Raw genomic sequence first — 17,469 nt, 5'->3', positions numbered from 1 at the left:
TTTTATCTTGCGGTGTGTTTCACAATGTCTGTTAAACTGTTTGAATAAGCGAATCAAAAGTTTGTATTTGGTATTTGTTCCTGTGCAAAGATATATTCAAATTTTTAAATCTAGGGCTTTTTGATCGGCTGGTCCTTTTTTCATTTATGACAATAGATGAAAAAAAAGCTGTGGCCCTAACAGCTTAAAAACTTATCAATTTGGCCTTCATTTAACAATTTTTGATTTCAATTTTTACTATTGGTTGTAAATGATTAAAATTTTGTTCTTTCTGATGTGCAACTTGATATTTTCTATGAAGTTACAATTTCATTGCGTGCTTTATAGAGGTTTCGAGTCAAATAATAAATCCTGAAGATTCGTCCGCGATTATCTTTTTTATCGAGCATTGATGATTGATGGTTTAAATTTCAGTATCTGGACAAAAAAGTTGCATGATTTTATTTCCTAGTTGATCGAATAAATACCGAATGGGAATTGGTTTGAAAGTATCCACAACAAAAATTTTGCAAGTTGTAATTACAAGATATAGAAATGAATTGTCGTGTTTAATGTTGCTATTGTTTCCACCGTTTCGTTCCAAAATGATTTGATTTCTAGTGGTTTTTTGTCTCGCCATTTAGCATTTCTGTGTTACATTATATGCTTAGCAAGTACGTCCGCTGCCTGAGTCTAGTAGCAAATATCACTTCGGTTTCTGATAGTAAGAGTCTTGTTCTGCGGTGCAATGTTATTCGTATCGGAGCTTTCTATCGGAGCGACATAATTATCTTCTGAGGAAACATAATGGTAATTGTATTCTTCTTTGTAATTGATACAATTTACGGTTGGTCCGTCAGAATTTCTGTGTTTCCATGATTTTTGATTTCTTTGTTTTATTGATGTTCTGTTTTTTCCCGTATACATTTGCGAAGTGATTGAGAAGAACACAGTGATTACAATTTTTAACCAGAGCGATGCAAATCTGTTTGTAATTTGTTGATCTGTTTTTATCACAGCTTCTACAGATGCCATTGGGGTCAGGATTGACTTCGTTTCTGTTTCGTTGCTCTGGTTGTGCTCAAAATTGCTTCAAAATTGCTCGTATTGCTGTACTGTGGTTATGCTGTGCGTATTGTTCCTTGAAGTTCATTGCTGGTTTTTTTGGTCCTTTTTCCATATTTACTGCAATACTCAATGCCCTTTCTGATTCAACTGTATGGCAGAGCAATATGTCGTTGGATGTTGTCGTCTAACATATTTGTGAAGAATATGCTCCTGAGGATGTCGAATTGTCAAACTGTTTCGCTTTTTTGTTTTTTGGGAAAAGAAAATTAATTGATCAATATTATATCTCTTCCGCGAATAAAAGTTATTTTGAGCATTTCCCACTATTTTAGTGTCGACAGATCGTAGATGATGTCTAGGGGAAGTTTTTGTGTGAGTATTTGTTGTCTTTCCGTAATGATAGTCTGATATGGTAGAGAGACACCGTTTTAATTTCAGAGGGTCCATGGACGCTCTCCGCAGATAAATTTGTCTCTCAATTTCTGTTTGGTCGACCGCATCTCCATTTGGTTCATCATATTTTGGTTTGGATGGAGTTTTACTAATGTTGAGCGTGGGCTCCAGCAGAGAATCTAAAGTGCTAAAATTGCTGTTTTTCTCCGAATTAATTTGTTCCCATCAAATGGGTGGTTTCACTGTTGCACGATCCAAATTTTTTGGGTGACAGGGGAGTTTTTCAAGATTTGTAGGTTGCTGGGTGCACCATGTCTTGCGTTTTAGCAATCTTTTGAGAGAATGCACGTTCTCTCGTCCAAATCCCAGTTAAAATTGTAGTTATTGTTTGGCTCATTTTGCGCCCGGAGATCATTTAAAATTCTGTTTGAGAGATTTTTTTATTTGCAAAGCAATTTTTAGTGGTATTCGCTCCACAAACTCAAGGGATGAAATTTCTAGAACGATTCGCTAAACAAAAGACTGATTTCGGGTTTTAATTATTTTTGCGTAATTTGCTTAGCAAAATGCTAGTTTTGAAAAAGATTCAACTGAAGAGTGTATTGAGAACAAAGAGAATGAACGTAAAATTAAATACGGATTTGTCAGCAGTTTGATCCCTAACTTAAGCGCAAAACAGAAGTGAGTGAATTAAAATGAAGAAGGTCAAGAAACTAAATTTATGATGAGACCGTGAACCAAATGATCAATTTAACAGTAATGAACAGTTAATAAGATTTTCAACTCAAGGTTGAACTTTGAGCTTTCAAAACAGGGAATCAAACATTTTTTCTTGCTGAATTCATTTCTTCCATTTGAATACAAAATTAAATTGTTTCGGCTTTCATTTTTAATTGCTTAGCTCATGCTTTGGATTTTCGTAACACAAACAAACTTACTCATAAGTTGTCACATTATGTCAGACAAGCAATTTTTATAGGTGATGAAAAAATGTCTCTACCTCTATTGGGACATTGTCATTTCTTTATCCCATTTGACAAGATATGAATACATCCGCTGTTTTTTAGCGAAGTTCACTCTAAGTTCACCTTAACAGACAAAATAGACATGTGAGATTTTTCCTTTCGATTTTCACCTGAACTAGAGCCAAGAAATGTCATGGTCCTAAATTGAGGGCAAAAACTTGATGGCATCTCGGGTGCACTACCAACGTAAACAAAAACAAAAGAATGATTAATATCAGCATTTTTCTGTTCTGCATCTAATTCCTCAACATGTAAGTCTTTGATTGTGTTGGCTATTGCAATTTCGTTGTGAACACATACACAAACACTTCAGATTTACACCCTACCAATAGTTGTGTATGTACGATGATAAATGTTTTTACCGCTCCTCGGTCTCAATTACAAAACAGTCTCTAATCTTTTAGATCGGCGTCCTTTTAAGAGAGGCTGGCCATCTTTGAACACGAGAAAAATTTTGCTAAGGCAAAATCAAAGAATTTGTAATACAAGTCGTCTCTTGTTGAAGGGGTATCTGTAACTGATGTTTGCGTCCATTCCTGGGGCTGAGGATTTTTTTTTGTTGTGGGGATGATTTTGACGGTTCTGACTCATGTGCAAATCTAGAGTTTGAGGGGGTAAATTGTCAATTTTTAGATTGGGTGAATATGAGTTGTTTGTTTCATGAGCTGGCAGACTAGAATTGGAATGAGTGGTATTAAATTCGCTATCTATTTTTTCATTATTACGGCTCCACAAATATTTTTTGTTTTCGCGCTGAAAATTTGTTTTGTTGTTAGTATTATTGTTTAGTTTTTTTTGCGTTTGTTTGCCCCACAAAATCAGCATAGATTTTCATAAAATTTTTCTTGGATTGGTTAATTGCGTCTAATTTGGCAACTATGAATATGCTAATCGTATGTGGATATATTAGCAGATGAGTTTTGCGGTTTGCACAAATTGTAATCAACTAGTTCTATTTCTGAGCCTGGTAAATGAACGGCGAGAAACCGAATGGAAGTAGTCTATCAACCCATTTTGTGAGACAACATTTATATGATTTGCTAGCAGTGTTTTCAAGCAATATTGACAGTAGCGCTGTATGATCTGTTATGAAAATAAACGGTTTACGTATATGTAGTATTTGAATAGTTTCATAGAACAAACCACACCGAAAAATTCTTGTTTATTAAAACTATAGCGTTCTTTTAGTGAATTTAGGAAACCCGAGGCCCATGCTACTGTTTGCCAACCTTCTGGGGTATGTTGTTCAAGTCCGGTTCAAGTGTTTGCATTTGTTTTTTATGTTTGTCCTCTATACGAAATTTGTGCTTTTCTTTATCGAGATTTGTAAAAGACAAAAAAAAGTTGAAACAAGTTTGGAACAATTTTTCTGAAATAATTAACTGAACCTGTCCACGATCTCAACTTTTTAAAACTTTTTAAGCGTTGAGAAGTTGTATTGCATCTGTTTTTTTGCTAATTAGGTTTTTACAGATCGAGTGATTTTGTGACTTAGTTAATCTATGTCCTTTTTTGCAAGATGACACTTTGAGAAAAGCACTCGAAAAATGTCATCATCTAGTCTTTACTAATTGTATATGGTCTTCATTTTTCTCCCTGCTTGCTATCAGAATATCGTCAAGAAAACAAAATTAGTGTTAAGTCCGATCAATGTACAGTCAATCGCTTCTTGAAATTCAGCAGTCATATCCGGTAAGCTATAAAAACCCGTTGCAAAGCGGAATGTGCCTGCCCGTCTTATCGCCACTGACCAGATTGAAATAACATTGGCGAGATGTAACAGGGAGTAAATTAAGTTCTTCACCATATGCGTTCTGAAAGCCGATTGTTGTAAGATAAATTGTCTCTTGCAGTAAATTTCACAGTGTCCGTGAAACTGTTTCAATAAGCAAATCAATATTCTGCATTTGGTATTTGCTCTTGTGCAAAGATATATCCCAATTTTCAAGTCTATTTTGATGGGCTGGTCTTTTTTACATTTATGACAATAGGCGAAATAAAGTAATGGTCCCAACAGCTTGAAAACTTATCAGTTTAGCCTTCATTTAACAAATTACAGGTTCGTTTCTCACTCTTGGTTGTAAAAAAATTAGGACTCTTTCGTTCTTTTTGATGTGCAACTTGATAGTTTTTAGGAAATTTTGATTTAACAGTGTGATTTTAAGACTTTTTGAGTCCACTAATCAGTCCTGATGATTCGTCCGCGATTACCATCTTTATCGAGTATTGAGGTTTCATGTTATAAATTTCAGTATCTGGACAAAAAAGTTGCATGACTTTCATTCCTAATTGATTAAATCAATCTCGACCCAGAATTGGTTTGAAAGCATCCAAACAACAAAAATTGTTGCACGTTGTAATTGCAAGTTATTGAAATGAATTGGCGTGTTTACTGTTTCTGTGTTTCCACCATGTTTTTCTAAAATAATTTTAAACTTAGTGGTGTTTGCTCTGAACATTTAGCATTTCAGTGGTACCTTATAGGTTTAGCAAGTACGTCCGCTGCGTGAATCTAGTAGCAAAAACAATTTGTGTTTCCGATAGTTATAGTCATGTTTTGCAATTTTATTTGTATCAGAGATTTCTATCGGAAACATCAGCGGAATCGTATTTTTCATTGTCATTGATACAATTTAGCTTTGAATCGTCAGAATTTCTGTGTATTTATGAATTTTGATTTTTTTTACTCTATTGTTTTGCAAAACTTTTCATTTCTGTTCTGTTTTTTTTCGATATACCTTTGCGAAGTGATTGAGAAGACTACAGTGATTACACTTCATACCCATAATGAATAAAATCTGTCGGTGAATTGTTGAACTGTTTTTACCACAGTTTATGCAGATGCCATTGGGTTCAGGATTGATTTCGTTTCTGTTTCGTTGCTCTGGTTGTGCTCAAAATTGCTTCAAAATTGCTCGTATTGCTGTACTGTGGTTATGCTGTGCGTATTGTTCCTTGAAGTTCATTGCTGTTTTTTTTGGTCCTTTTTCATATTTACAGCAATACTCAGTGCCCTCTCTGTTTCAACTGTATGGCAGAACAATTTGTCGTTGGATGTCGTTGTCTACAAATTTGTGATTAACATGCCCCTGATGATGTCTTCATTACCGTTTTTGAAATTGCAGTTGCCATCCTTTTGTTTCAGGGTGCTGTCGAAATGTAAAACTGTTTAGCCTTTTTGTTTTTGCAAAAAGAAAATGAATCGATCAAAGTTTATTTTTCGTTCGCGAATAAAAGTTATTTTGTGCATTTCCCTCATTTTTAATGTCGACAGGTCCTAGATGATATATAGGGGGGATTTTTGCGAGAGTATTTGTCATCTCTCAGTGCTGAAGCTGCAATATGACAGGGAGACACCGTCTTAATTTCACAAGGTCGATGGACGCTCTCCGCAGAGAAATTTGCCTCTCATTTTCTGTTTGGTCGATCGCATCTTCAATCGGTTCGTCATATTTTGGTTTGGGTGGAAGCCTTACTTTTGTCGCGCGTGGGCTGCAGAAGAAAATAATCTAAAGTGATGTTTTCTCGTGCCAAAAAAACTGGTTTAATCCGAAATACCTTTTCCCCATCAAATGGGAGGTTCCGCTTTTGCACGTTCCCAAAATTGTTCGAGTGTCAGGGAGTTTTTCGAGATTCGGGGGTTGCTGGCTGCTTCATGTCATGCGGTTTAGCAATCTTTTGAGAGCGTGTACATTCGCTCTAACAAATCCGAGTGAAAATTGTAGTTATTTTTTGGTTTATTTTGCTCTCCGAAATCGCTAAAAATTCTGTTTGTGAGAGTTATTCATTTCCAAAGCAACTTTTTGGTGGTATTCAATCCGCGGATACAAGGGATAAAATTTCTAGAATCATTCGCCTAGTGAAAGACTGATTTCGGTTTTATATTATTATTGCGTGATTTGCGTGGCCAATTGCTAGTATTGAAAAAGTGTCAACTGAAGAGTGTATTGAGTGAGAATCAAGAGAATGAAAGTCTAATTAAATACGGATTTGATCAGAAGTTTGATCCCTATTTTAAGCGCAAAACAGAGATGAACAATTTAAAACGAAGAAGGTCTACAAACAAAACCTATGATCAGAGAAGGAGTCAAATGATCAGTTTAAGTGTAATGAAGAAAAAATGAAGAAAATGAAGAAAACTCAAGAATGGAATTTTAACAATAAGAACAGAACTTCATGGTTAAATAAATTAAGATTTGGAATCATTTTATGATTAGCTCCACAAAATTGATAAACATCAAAACTGCATGAAATACTATATCACTTATTTGCAGAATTTTGAGCTTTCAAAACTGAGAATTAAAAACCTATTTTTGCAGGACTCATTTTTTCCATATGAATAAATTTTTTATAGTTTTTTAATTATGGGCCTTCAATTTCATTCGCTTAGCTCATGCTTTGGATTTGTGTAACACAAACAAGCTTACTCAGTGAGATGATAAGTGTTCAGAGAATGTTAGACAAAAGATTTTCATTGGTGATGAAAAAATGTCTCGACCTCTATTGGGACGTTGTCAATTCCTTATCCGATTTGACAAGATATGAAGGCATTCGCTATTTTTTAGCGAAGTTCACCCTAAGTTCACCCTAACAGACAAGTTAGGCGTGTGTACTTTTTACTTTCAATTTTCACCCGAAATACAAAGCCCAGCTAGAATTTTCAAGGTCCAAAATTCAGCGCAACAATTTGATGACATCTCGGGTGCACTATCAGCGTAAACTAAAACAAAAGAATGATTATTATCAGCATTCTTCTCTTCATAGGAGAAAAGTGGTTAAAATGTAGTTTCGGTGTATCAATTTAGTAAAATCCAATGCTACCATAATATCAGCTCATTTAACGATAGCTCAAAAGTTTAGTCTTGAATCTAAAAAATTGTCTCATAACTCTCTGACGTCATGTGTTTGCAACCAAATTCTTTTTGTCAGCGATGTCAGCGTGCCAAAATAAAACTCCTCTTAATGATTTTATTTCTAATTACGTTAGCATTTCATGAAAACTTTAAATCTTCTAATGAAAAGAACCATTCGAAGAAAAATTTAGTCACTTGTGAGCAGATCATAAGGCTGAACACATTTTCCAAATTAAGCTCTGACGTTGAGAGCAGGCAAATTTTCTACATTGAAACTTCTTACAAGAAATCCTTGAGAGGTCGCCAATGTTGCGTCATCGAATCTGCTGTTTTGAACTCAGAATTGAAACCAAAGGTATTAATGACTGCAAATTACATCAATTTGACAGAAAACTCTAATTTTTGCCAGCTGGTTATGAGTTATTATCCGCACAGTTTGGAGTTCTATACAATGGATACTCTGGAAATTCTGAAAGGGACACCTTTAGAGGGAATCGAGAGACGATTGACGATTAGAAACACTGAACACCATGCGGTCCACTTGAGTGATGCTTTGAGACAGGCTCTCGTGTATAAGTACGGCGGGTTTTATCTGGACTTTGACGTGATGACATTACGAAGTCTGAAGACATTGCGCAACTTCTATGGAATTGATCAGTTCTATGCTGGGTAAGTTTGCTGTCATTTTCAGATGCGATGTGACAAAAACCTTCCAATTTAGAAGTTTGCTTACCATTTGATGGAATGAACATTGTTGGAAATTATAACCGAACTTTTGAGAATATATGAAATGCTCGAGGAGACATTGTAGGATGCCATCTAATTTCATAATTTTTATTTATAGTCAAGACTGAACTAAGTGAAAGTTTGTTCTTTTTTCACTGTCAAAGCATGACTCAGCAAGCGGATGCTCATAAAGCCTTATGTAAGAATTTACAGCATACAACTTCTGTAAACATAGGTCAAAAATTTGTAGACAAATTTTTGATCCAGTACAAGGAGCGTTCCAAAGAGGCATTGAAATTTTTTCATCTACCAAAAAACACTTCCGAAAATAAGAACCTGCAGAAGTCATATCTAATGGCGCAACGTAATGCAGCTCAAGAAATCGTTAAAAAATTTTGTTTATTTTTAAATTTTGTCAAACAATCAAGATTGGAGGCGCGCTTAATTGGGGTTAATGACCGAAAAAGTGTGCTTTAGGTTCATTGACCGATTAATGTTTCTAAAAGTTCATTGACTGAAAAATGTTACAAGAAAGTCAGTGACCGAAAAGTGTTGCCAAAAGCTCATCTATGTATTAACCGCGTGAACACAAGGCGGCATGTTTTAAAGGCATCACTGAGCGGCATTTTTTAACAGTACTACCAAAGCGCACGGTTAAGCGGTTGCTTGATTGGCGTTTTTGACCGAAAACGTGTGCTTTAAGGTCTGACCAATCAATGTTTCTAAAACGTCATTGACCAAAAATTGTTACAAAAAGGACATTGAACAAAAAGTGTTGCCAAAATGTCACTGACCCAATATGTTGCTAAGAAGTGGTGTCATTTACTGAAAAATGCTTGGAACAGCATTTTCTACGGAAAATGCGAAAAAGCCTGTTGCCGAAATTTGTCGAAGAAAAAGACAATAATCGGTGTTTCAATAAACAATAATAATAGTGTCGGAACAATCATTGGCCAATTAGTTGTTCAGAAACAGGTCTGTGACCAAAAATTTCATCAGAAAACGGTCTGTGGCAGAAAAGCTTTTGACTCTGAAAAGGTAAATGATCAAAATTGTGTCAATACAAAGAGGGTTTATGACCGAAAAGAAAACATTGCTTTTCGTAATTCATTGTCAAAAAATTGTTGTTGATGGAAAAGGTTGTCTTGAAAATATGGGAAGAAGTAGTTACTCACCGAAAACGTCAAGCATTAAAAGATGGATGATAGGAATATGTTTTGTCAAAGTATAGAGGTACGAAATTTCTTAGTAAAGAAGAATTTAGCAAACAAAGTTTGTGAAGTGTAGAAGACCCAAAAGGTGCCCATGCAAAAACCATTAAATATGACAAAATTTCTTGAAGTAAATACAATTTTTTCCAGCGCTCAATAGAGAACTTTTTCATATTAAGCGCTCTTACTAATAAATTTTTGCATACAAATTATGATAGCTTTATCTTTTTCTTCTAATTTTTTTGAGGAAAATTTTGATGGCATTAGCCAGCCCTTTAACTAAGTTCTGTGTTTTTTTACTTCGTAAAGGCATGCGCAAAGGCTTGTCAACAATTCATTTTCATCAACACATTCCTCGTTTTGGGCACATCCATTGTCTTCTCTTTAGCACATTCATCTTTCTTATGAGAACCGGAATTAATTGTCTTCTTTTCTCTTTTGAACTGTTTTATCTCTACCTCTCTTCTTTATCTTTCTTTTTTCTGTTGTCTTTCTCTCCCATGATTTTGGCTTCTTTTTTTGCTGTCCCATTTTCCCTCATTTTATTGTTTTTGTTTTTTTTTGCGTTCTTTCTCTTGCTCACTTTACTTTTTTCTCTTTTCTGTCTCCCCCCCCCTCTCTCTCTATCTCTTTCTGATTCTTTTCCCGGTTGTTTATTAACTTTTTTTTTCTTTTTATTTGTCTGGTTTTTATTCAATCTATTGTTTCCTATCGTTTTTTTACAGTGGGTTGCGGATAGTCTTATGGTTTTTGTTGCATTGTTTTCTTTCGGTTTTTTCTCTTGCATCATTTTCGAGTTTTTCTTCGCCTTTTCTCGTTAACTCCCCTTTCATTGCCTTTAGCTCCCGTTGGCTTTTCATCAGACCCGTTTTTGCTGTTTTCCTTCTCTGCTTCCAACGTTCTTATGTTCTGAGTTTTGGGTTTTTGTTCGTATTTTTAAATATATTTGCTCTCCGACTCTTTATATTTTTCTGCTGCTAACGATCTCTCTCTTTCTCGCCTTCTTTATACCTCGTTCTATCTGTTTTGATTTTTTAATGCTTTTTTCTTACTCATAATTCGCAAAAAACTTTTCTTTGACATATTTGGCTTTCTTCATTTTTTTTGGTGTGTCCAACGCCGTTTTGCAAAAAAAAATCCTTGAAACGATTGCATGTACATCAGATATCACGAAAAATGTTTCAATATAAAATGCCTTCAGATAGCCTTTGCGGACCCGTTAGTATTTCTAAAAAGCAGTCTCGTCATTATTCTTTGATTTCAAACAAACGCAAGCTATTCAATGGCGCACCCTTGAAGGTTAGTAGTTTTGTGTTTTTAAGTCCTTTGAACTTTAGCATTGCTAATTGTTCTTTTGGATGCCGAAATAGATAAAAATTTTGGTGTTAAACCGTCTTCGGGGTGAATAAATTGCGGTCTTAAATGATTGAGGGGTTATTGTATACGGGGTTAAATTATAGTGGAGTTAAATAAATCGGCCTGAAAAGAAGTAGAACCTGGAAAAGATCCTATCTCTCTAATAAATCAACCATTAGGCTCAGAACTCAGCAGGAAATTTATTTATAGAAACTGGCAAAAGTGTGGTATAAAAAGTTGGGTTGCGGCGAAAGTAGAGGTTTGGCATCGCAAATCGGAAATCAAATTGTTAAACATGACGTCTACAGTGTATTTGAAATCTCATCAGATAACTTTGGAGAGAAAGAAAGCAATTTAGAAAAGCCAGGGGAAGAGATCGCTGGTTGCGGACAGTTTACAAAGATAATCGTAATTAAGATAGAAGACGATAACTTCCTGTTGTTTCTTTGTGGGTTTGACCAATTTTGATTTTAATAGAATGCTGTGATAATCGATTACCTAGTTAGCATAAAAAATTTTACGTTTATTGTTCAGTTTTGTGCTCTATCTCTTGAAACAAACATGGAGAACTGCAACCTATTTTTAGCTAATGGCTTTCGTGTAAATCAGTTTTGATGTTTTCGTATGTTTGCTAATAAAAGGTGATATTGAAGAAATAAAGACGGCCAGAATAAGAATTTTTTGCAGATTTTAAAGCGTTCACAGTTTTCTTGAAAAATAATGGATGCGCTTATGCTACAATGATAAATGCCCACAGACAGCTTTTGCATTATTGATTATATTTAGAAGTTTCAATTTGTTCTCCTTCCAATCTAATTTCTCGTTGCAGTTCGATTAACTTTACTACCAGGTACAGTTTAAACTAATTGTAATCAGAAAAGATGCTACCACACAGAAAATACTGTTCATACGAGCTTAAATTTCATATCTGGTCATATAGAATCATTTTATCCGCAAATTTGGTTCTGTTCAACGTCTAAAATTGATTTCCAATTTTAGCAAGAAGCCGGACAACTGTGCTTTGCCGGAGGGTTCTCAACTTGTGAACAAGTGGCTCAATAACGGCCACTTCCACTTTGACGCAAAGAGCAGGTTTGTTTGGCAGCTGATGCAGCATCTCAACAACACATACGAGATGTTCAAGGGAGCCAGGATGGCATTCGGACCCCCTCGAGTCTACTCAGTTGCCAAACAGTTCCTCAACGTCACTCATTTGCACAATGTGAACAGTTAGCTCCACTGAATTCTACAAGTGTGGACATTTATATGTCTGTTAATATTTATGCAGAGTATAAAGCACGTTCAAGACAAAGCTTTTTTACCTCGTTTCTTTGATCATGATTCCAAGAACGGAAGGTTTAATTTTCGTAAGCAAAAATTTTTCGCTTTAGCCGATCAGACTTTCTAAATACTATTTTATCAAAATTTGATGTTATTAGATATCCGGCTTTCGATACAACTTAATAAGGTCATGGTAAGATAATGCCACGATATGTACAAATTTGTACGATCTTTGAATGAGCATCGTCAAACAAGATATCGCAAGATAAACACGAAAGACCAATAAAGACTTGGCAAGCCGTGTCAAGTAGTAAATAGTAAAAAGTTAATGCCATGCAAAATCAGTATCTACAGGGAAGTAGTTAATAAAAAGTGCTATTCAGCCCCTAATTAAATATTTCCAAATAACTTTCATCATTAGGCCATATTTATAATACATAGATAAACTTGAAAAATCCACCTATTCGGTGCAATTCTGGGGAGTTTGTTTATTTTTCTCAAACAAGGCTTATAGCAACTATTACGAAACACTCAGTCATAGTGAATAGCACTTTTTAATAACTACTCCAACATAAAACAAACAACAACAAGAGAGAGAGAGAGAGAGAGAGAGAGAGAGAGAGAGAGAGAGAGAGAGAGAGAGAGAGAGACATATTTTGATAGAAAGCATTTATTGATATATTTATTATCACATAACCAAATGGTTCAGTTAGACTAAAGGTACATAATATATCACTATATTTAACATTATCTTTAATACCATTTATAATTTTATATTGAATATCAATTGTATCAAATCCCATTATCTCAAATTTTGCCTACTGTATATATACACTTGCTTGTTAAATCCCAGTAATGCTATTGCATTTTTTAGACCAAAACTGAGAACACATCGTACTACTTGCATCTTACATTTCATTGCGCTCTTATCTGTTTCTACTATAACATAACCAAATGTTTCTCTTTATATTATCTCTGCTATTTCAGATACTTCATATGATGCAGGTGTCTCAAAACTGATCATTGCTGATGCATAGTTACTGTTGCTGTTACTGTTACTGTTTTTTAACTGTTACCATTACTTATTCAAGTATTGAGAGTGTCACCACTTTGTGGGTCGTCACCTTCACCCCCTAACAGCATATATATATATATATATATATATATATATATATATATATATATAAAATTTATTCTATTCAGTCACTTTAAACGCCGAATTATAATCAGATAATCTAATTAAACCTAATTTTGTTGTATTTAGTAAAGGTTCATGAAAATGAAATCTTTCACTTTTATCTTTTTTTCATCTTTATTCTTAGTAAAAAGCGTCATGTATTTTTTGTAGCTCATAAATAATCAATATATCGCTAAATTTTAATAAATTAAACAATAATCAATATATTAAGCAATATGAAAACCAATGTATTAACTAGTACATTAAACAATGTTTTTAACTAATATATTAACCAGAAAATTAACCAATATAAAAATTTATAATTTATTTTCGGTGCCACAAAAACGGACTTTAAATTAGAAACAAGTTTAGGTTATAATAAAAATATACGCAAGTGTCAGATAAAAAAAATCAACCTAGTAAAATAGCAGAGATGAACACGGCTAATAAAAAAAAATCATCCTTCTCAATAGAGAAGAGAACACTTTAAATATACATGATTCATATCGTGAGATGGATTTTGATGTATTAGATGATACTAGAAATAGATTTGGGAATGATGCTTATATCAGGCTAGTTAACTAAGGTGTACTAGCACTAATTGAATCAATTAAACTTAAAACAAGTGGTGGTAGGTTAGAACTATTGAGTATATGGAACAATGTCTCCCTAATCTATTAATGAATAGGCTCCTAACATCTACTGATGATTAATATGAAGATGGTTTTGTACGAGATCAACAAAAGAGAGACAGTCAAATAAAAGGGGTCTAAGAAGCTGCTGAACGTGATCATATGTATATGACGATTATGGTTGCCGATTTATTTGGGTTTGTGAATGTAGAAGAGATTATATGTGGTTTAGGATTTGAACTATTTTTAAAAAGAAATCATAATGATAGAGCATTCTATAGAATCAATGCTAGTCCTCGTGCAGTAGCTAATGATGGTGTTATAGAAATAAGAGTTACAACATGGTGCGTGCTTTCAATTGACCCCAGCAATGATAATAGAATAACAGTGCGAAAAGGATGAAAACAAAAAATTATATTTATTTTAATTTCTATGAATTAATCGCTACTGACTTCCTGTTTTATCGAGGTATGAAAAGTGGTATATTGAATCCACATTATACAATATCAACCTTTGAAAATAATAATGCTATTGAAGAAATTCAAGATGCAGGTATATTCAATCTAATCAGTGTGAGTTTTATCCTGAGGATAGAATGACCATTATTCAAGTCAGTTATAAATATAATGAAGCTTTTAGAGAGATTATAGCACTTAAAATAATTTACGATAAGTTAACTAGAAAATTAGAACCACAAATAATTCATAGAACTATTAAAAGCATTTCTAGAACACTTGTTTTTTGTTACTAGATATCAAAGAGAGCAGAAGTGCACAACCAATACAACTCCGTTTCAATTTTGCTGAAGATCTCATATATTGCTCTTAACTAGAAGGATTATTAGTGTTGGTAGTGACGGTAGTAAAATGATTGACATTGTGAAATAGCTAGTTAACTACTCACACAAGATAATTTTTTCTTTTCTATTAACTCTTAAATTACCCTTTAGACAATATACATTTAGATATATCTATAACGACATAAGTATTGGTTTACAACAATTTACATTACATAAATCAACAAAAACTTCATATCCAATCTCACGATAATTCAGAAAGTCTCTATGTATGAGATTAACAACGTTTATTCTTTTCTCAATTAAAATAAATAGATTGCACTTTTCTCTAGCGCTTTGTCTGATGAATATATATTTTGATTAAGATAAATCATAGTGCAATTGTAATACCTACCCCTACAGAAAAAATCATTTATAACTTGTTCTTTAGCTCCTACATCAAATATCATTCGGTTCTTATCTCTAGGTAGCTCATCAGGTCATGATAAACTTTTTATGTCTCTAATTAACTCAAAATCTGCATCGTCCTTTAAACTAATAATATTTTTATTTTCATCACCAGTAGGGCCAATGATATATATTACAAAGTATATCAAAATATAATTTATCTATGTAAAGGTTCTTGTTACGCACTGATTTTTAATAGTGTTCCTCGTGGTGTTATTGTGGTTTATATGAGGAGTGATTAACTTGAATAATTGCCATTTTACAAGGACTTATTTTGATGTTTCACAGTACGATTTTTAGCAGATATATTTTGAATAAAACTAGCTAGTAATAGCCTTTTATTGAGCGGTTCGGATGCGTGATATATCCACTAGTTTGCCTTGTTTTTTGAGTCCTGTTAGCCTAAGTTTCTGCTTTAACAAAGTCTATCAAACTTGGAAGTTTTTCGAGAGAATTTCCAGTTCAATCTTTAATTATTTAGGCGAAAATTAATCAGTAACATTAGTAAGAAGTTTCTCAAGTTTTATCAGGTTTTTATAAGATGATAGGCAACTGATTGTCAGGCTGCTTCTCCGGTGTTCTGCTGATCGTTGTTCCGCAGGGTTGTGGCTCGAGTTGTATTGCTCCTTCGCAAATATTTACTGATTTTCAAGTAGGACGATTTCCTGCTTTTGTACGTCTCTTGGTGTTTGTTCAGTACATATACATTTCCGTATTAGCACCTACTTTATCAGAATAATTACTTCACCAAGTACATAATCTCTCATAAAGTTATTTACTGATTATGTGAATTTATCATCAAGAAACTCAAAAAAGTAAATATTGAGGCTTTTAGGGACTTTAAGTGTTTGCTAGTAAAACTGTCAATCTGCGGTTGTTTTTCATAAACATAAACAAATTAGGGGTTACAGGCTTAGATGGAAATACTGGCTATATATGGCCTTGAAACTAACTTAATATGAACTAAATTATAGCACTTATTTATGGATATTTAAAGGAAAATCATCACGTAACTATGAGGGACGAAATAGGGGCGTGACACTACCCGACTTTATGAAAATTTTCCATGAAAATTTTGAGAAGTAACTGGGTTTTCACAATTTTTTCTATAAAACTTATAATCTGCACGAGTATAATGATATAAACATATTTTTGTTGGAGCCACCCAATTTATGTTTTCTTAGAAAAGTGTTAGGAACGAAAGCATATAAGTTAAAGACAATTAATGAAGCTAGGAGAAACAAAGTTTAAGTTGAGACAAATTGAGATAAAGATTAAAGTGAGGAAAGTTAAGACAAGATTAAGAGCTTTGGAGGAACATTTAAGATGTGAAAGTGCGCTAATTTCAGAGTAAAGAGTGGGAACATAATTTAAAGTTAAGGTTAAGAGAATAACGGGAATTAGCACTGGAAAATAATCATGGTTATTTCTTTGAACAATGGCTCTAAACTTTGAGAGGGAGGTGAAGTAGGATACTGGTTGAATGAATGGTTTAAAGCACTAGTTGCTATCATGGATAGAGCACTGATTAGTTAAGCTTAGTGAATGAAGAGATACTTATTCTGTGAAAAGAATAATACTTGTCAAACTTATATAAGACTTTCAAGAACTCAAAGCATACTTTCCTCTCGGGGTTGAGCTTGGTTGTCCAGTTCGTCGTCTGTATTGAATCTGTCAAGAGTGTTCATTGATAATGTTGAGGTTGCTGGCATTGAGTTTCCTCTTTGTCGTTTGAGAGTTCCAAGTTCTTCTGGAGAGATGACTGTTGGCGGTTGCTTGAGATGTTTGGCGAGAGCAGTAACTACATCTGCTTTCAGATGTTTGGGTACGGAAACTACTGGGTTTAGCGGTAAATTGGTTCCGTTAAGCTTCATGAAATTTGGTACCATTTGTCGTACAAAAAGCTACTTTATGGTATAAGAACATGAAGAGAATATGTAGAGCTAGGTGTCCGATAAAAACAATGATGGTTAAAGAAAGAGAAAGTTTGATCGTTACGTAAAATTCAAGTTTGTCAATTAGTGCTGGCTTAAATGACTTCATTTCAGTATTAATTGGCTTTGCTATGGCATCTAGTGGCTCTGTTGATAACTTTCTATTCGAGTAAATAAATTCGGTTTTAACTTTCTTCAATAAATCGAGGTTTGCTTCAGTACTGGAATCTTATTTTGGAAGGTCGTTTATGTTAGGTACTGAGTCAATTAAGTGTGCAAGTGGATCTGGTAATTTTACATTAATTCTCGTTGCTGGAAGGTACTGACAGCTTTGCAAATCAGCTCAGATTTTAATGTGGTCACTGAACATTGTATGTCCACATTTTAATGTGATTAAACAGATGTTACAACCTTTATGAGGAACATTGATGTGTCGGCCATTTTCATCCGTACCAATCTCACTAAGGGTATAATCACTTGCAGCTGATGTTAGGAGCCAAATTCCGTATCCAAGGTTCTGTGCTCGTTCTGGGTTTGGTAACACAACCTTCTCTGTATCACATACTTTCAATGCTGAGATTGTGTGCTGAA

The 17,469-nt window shown here is 34.1% G+C and overlaps 1 protein-coding gene across 2 annotated transcripts in view; it reads left to right on the top strand.

Moving 5' to 3' along the window:
• Nucleotides 1-17,469, top strand: part of LOC142335331 (lactosylceramide 4-alpha-galactosyltransferase-like) — a 51,342-nt gene that overhangs the window by 18,452 nt on the left and 15,421 nt on the right. The window contains exons 2-4 of one of the 2 annotated variants that reach the window (XM_075383781.1): nt 7,326-7,987; nt 11,441-11,461; nt 11,611-11,840. In XM_075383781.1, the coding sequence (XP_075239896.1) occupies nt 7,365-7,987; nt 11,441-11,461; nt 11,611-11,840 (874 nt within the window). In that variant the 5' untranslated portion in view covers nt 7,326-7,364. The remainder of the gene's footprint in view (nt 1-7,325; nt 7,988-11,440; nt 11,462-11,610; nt 11,841-17,469) is intronic. The other variant, XM_075383782.1, reaches the window with a different exon arrangement.

The sequence above is a fragment of the Convolutriloba macropyga genome, chromosome 2 (assembly GCF_964194025.1).
Source record: "Convolutriloba macropyga chromosome 2, txConMacr16.3, whole genome shotgun sequence".
Classification (NCBI taxonomy): domain Eukaryota; kingdom Metazoa; phylum Xenacoelomorpha; order Acoela; family Convolutidae; genus Convolutriloba; species Convolutriloba macropyga.
The sequence above is the reverse complement of the archived record's forward strand: the minus strand, read 5'-3'. Positions and strand labels throughout refer to the sequence as shown.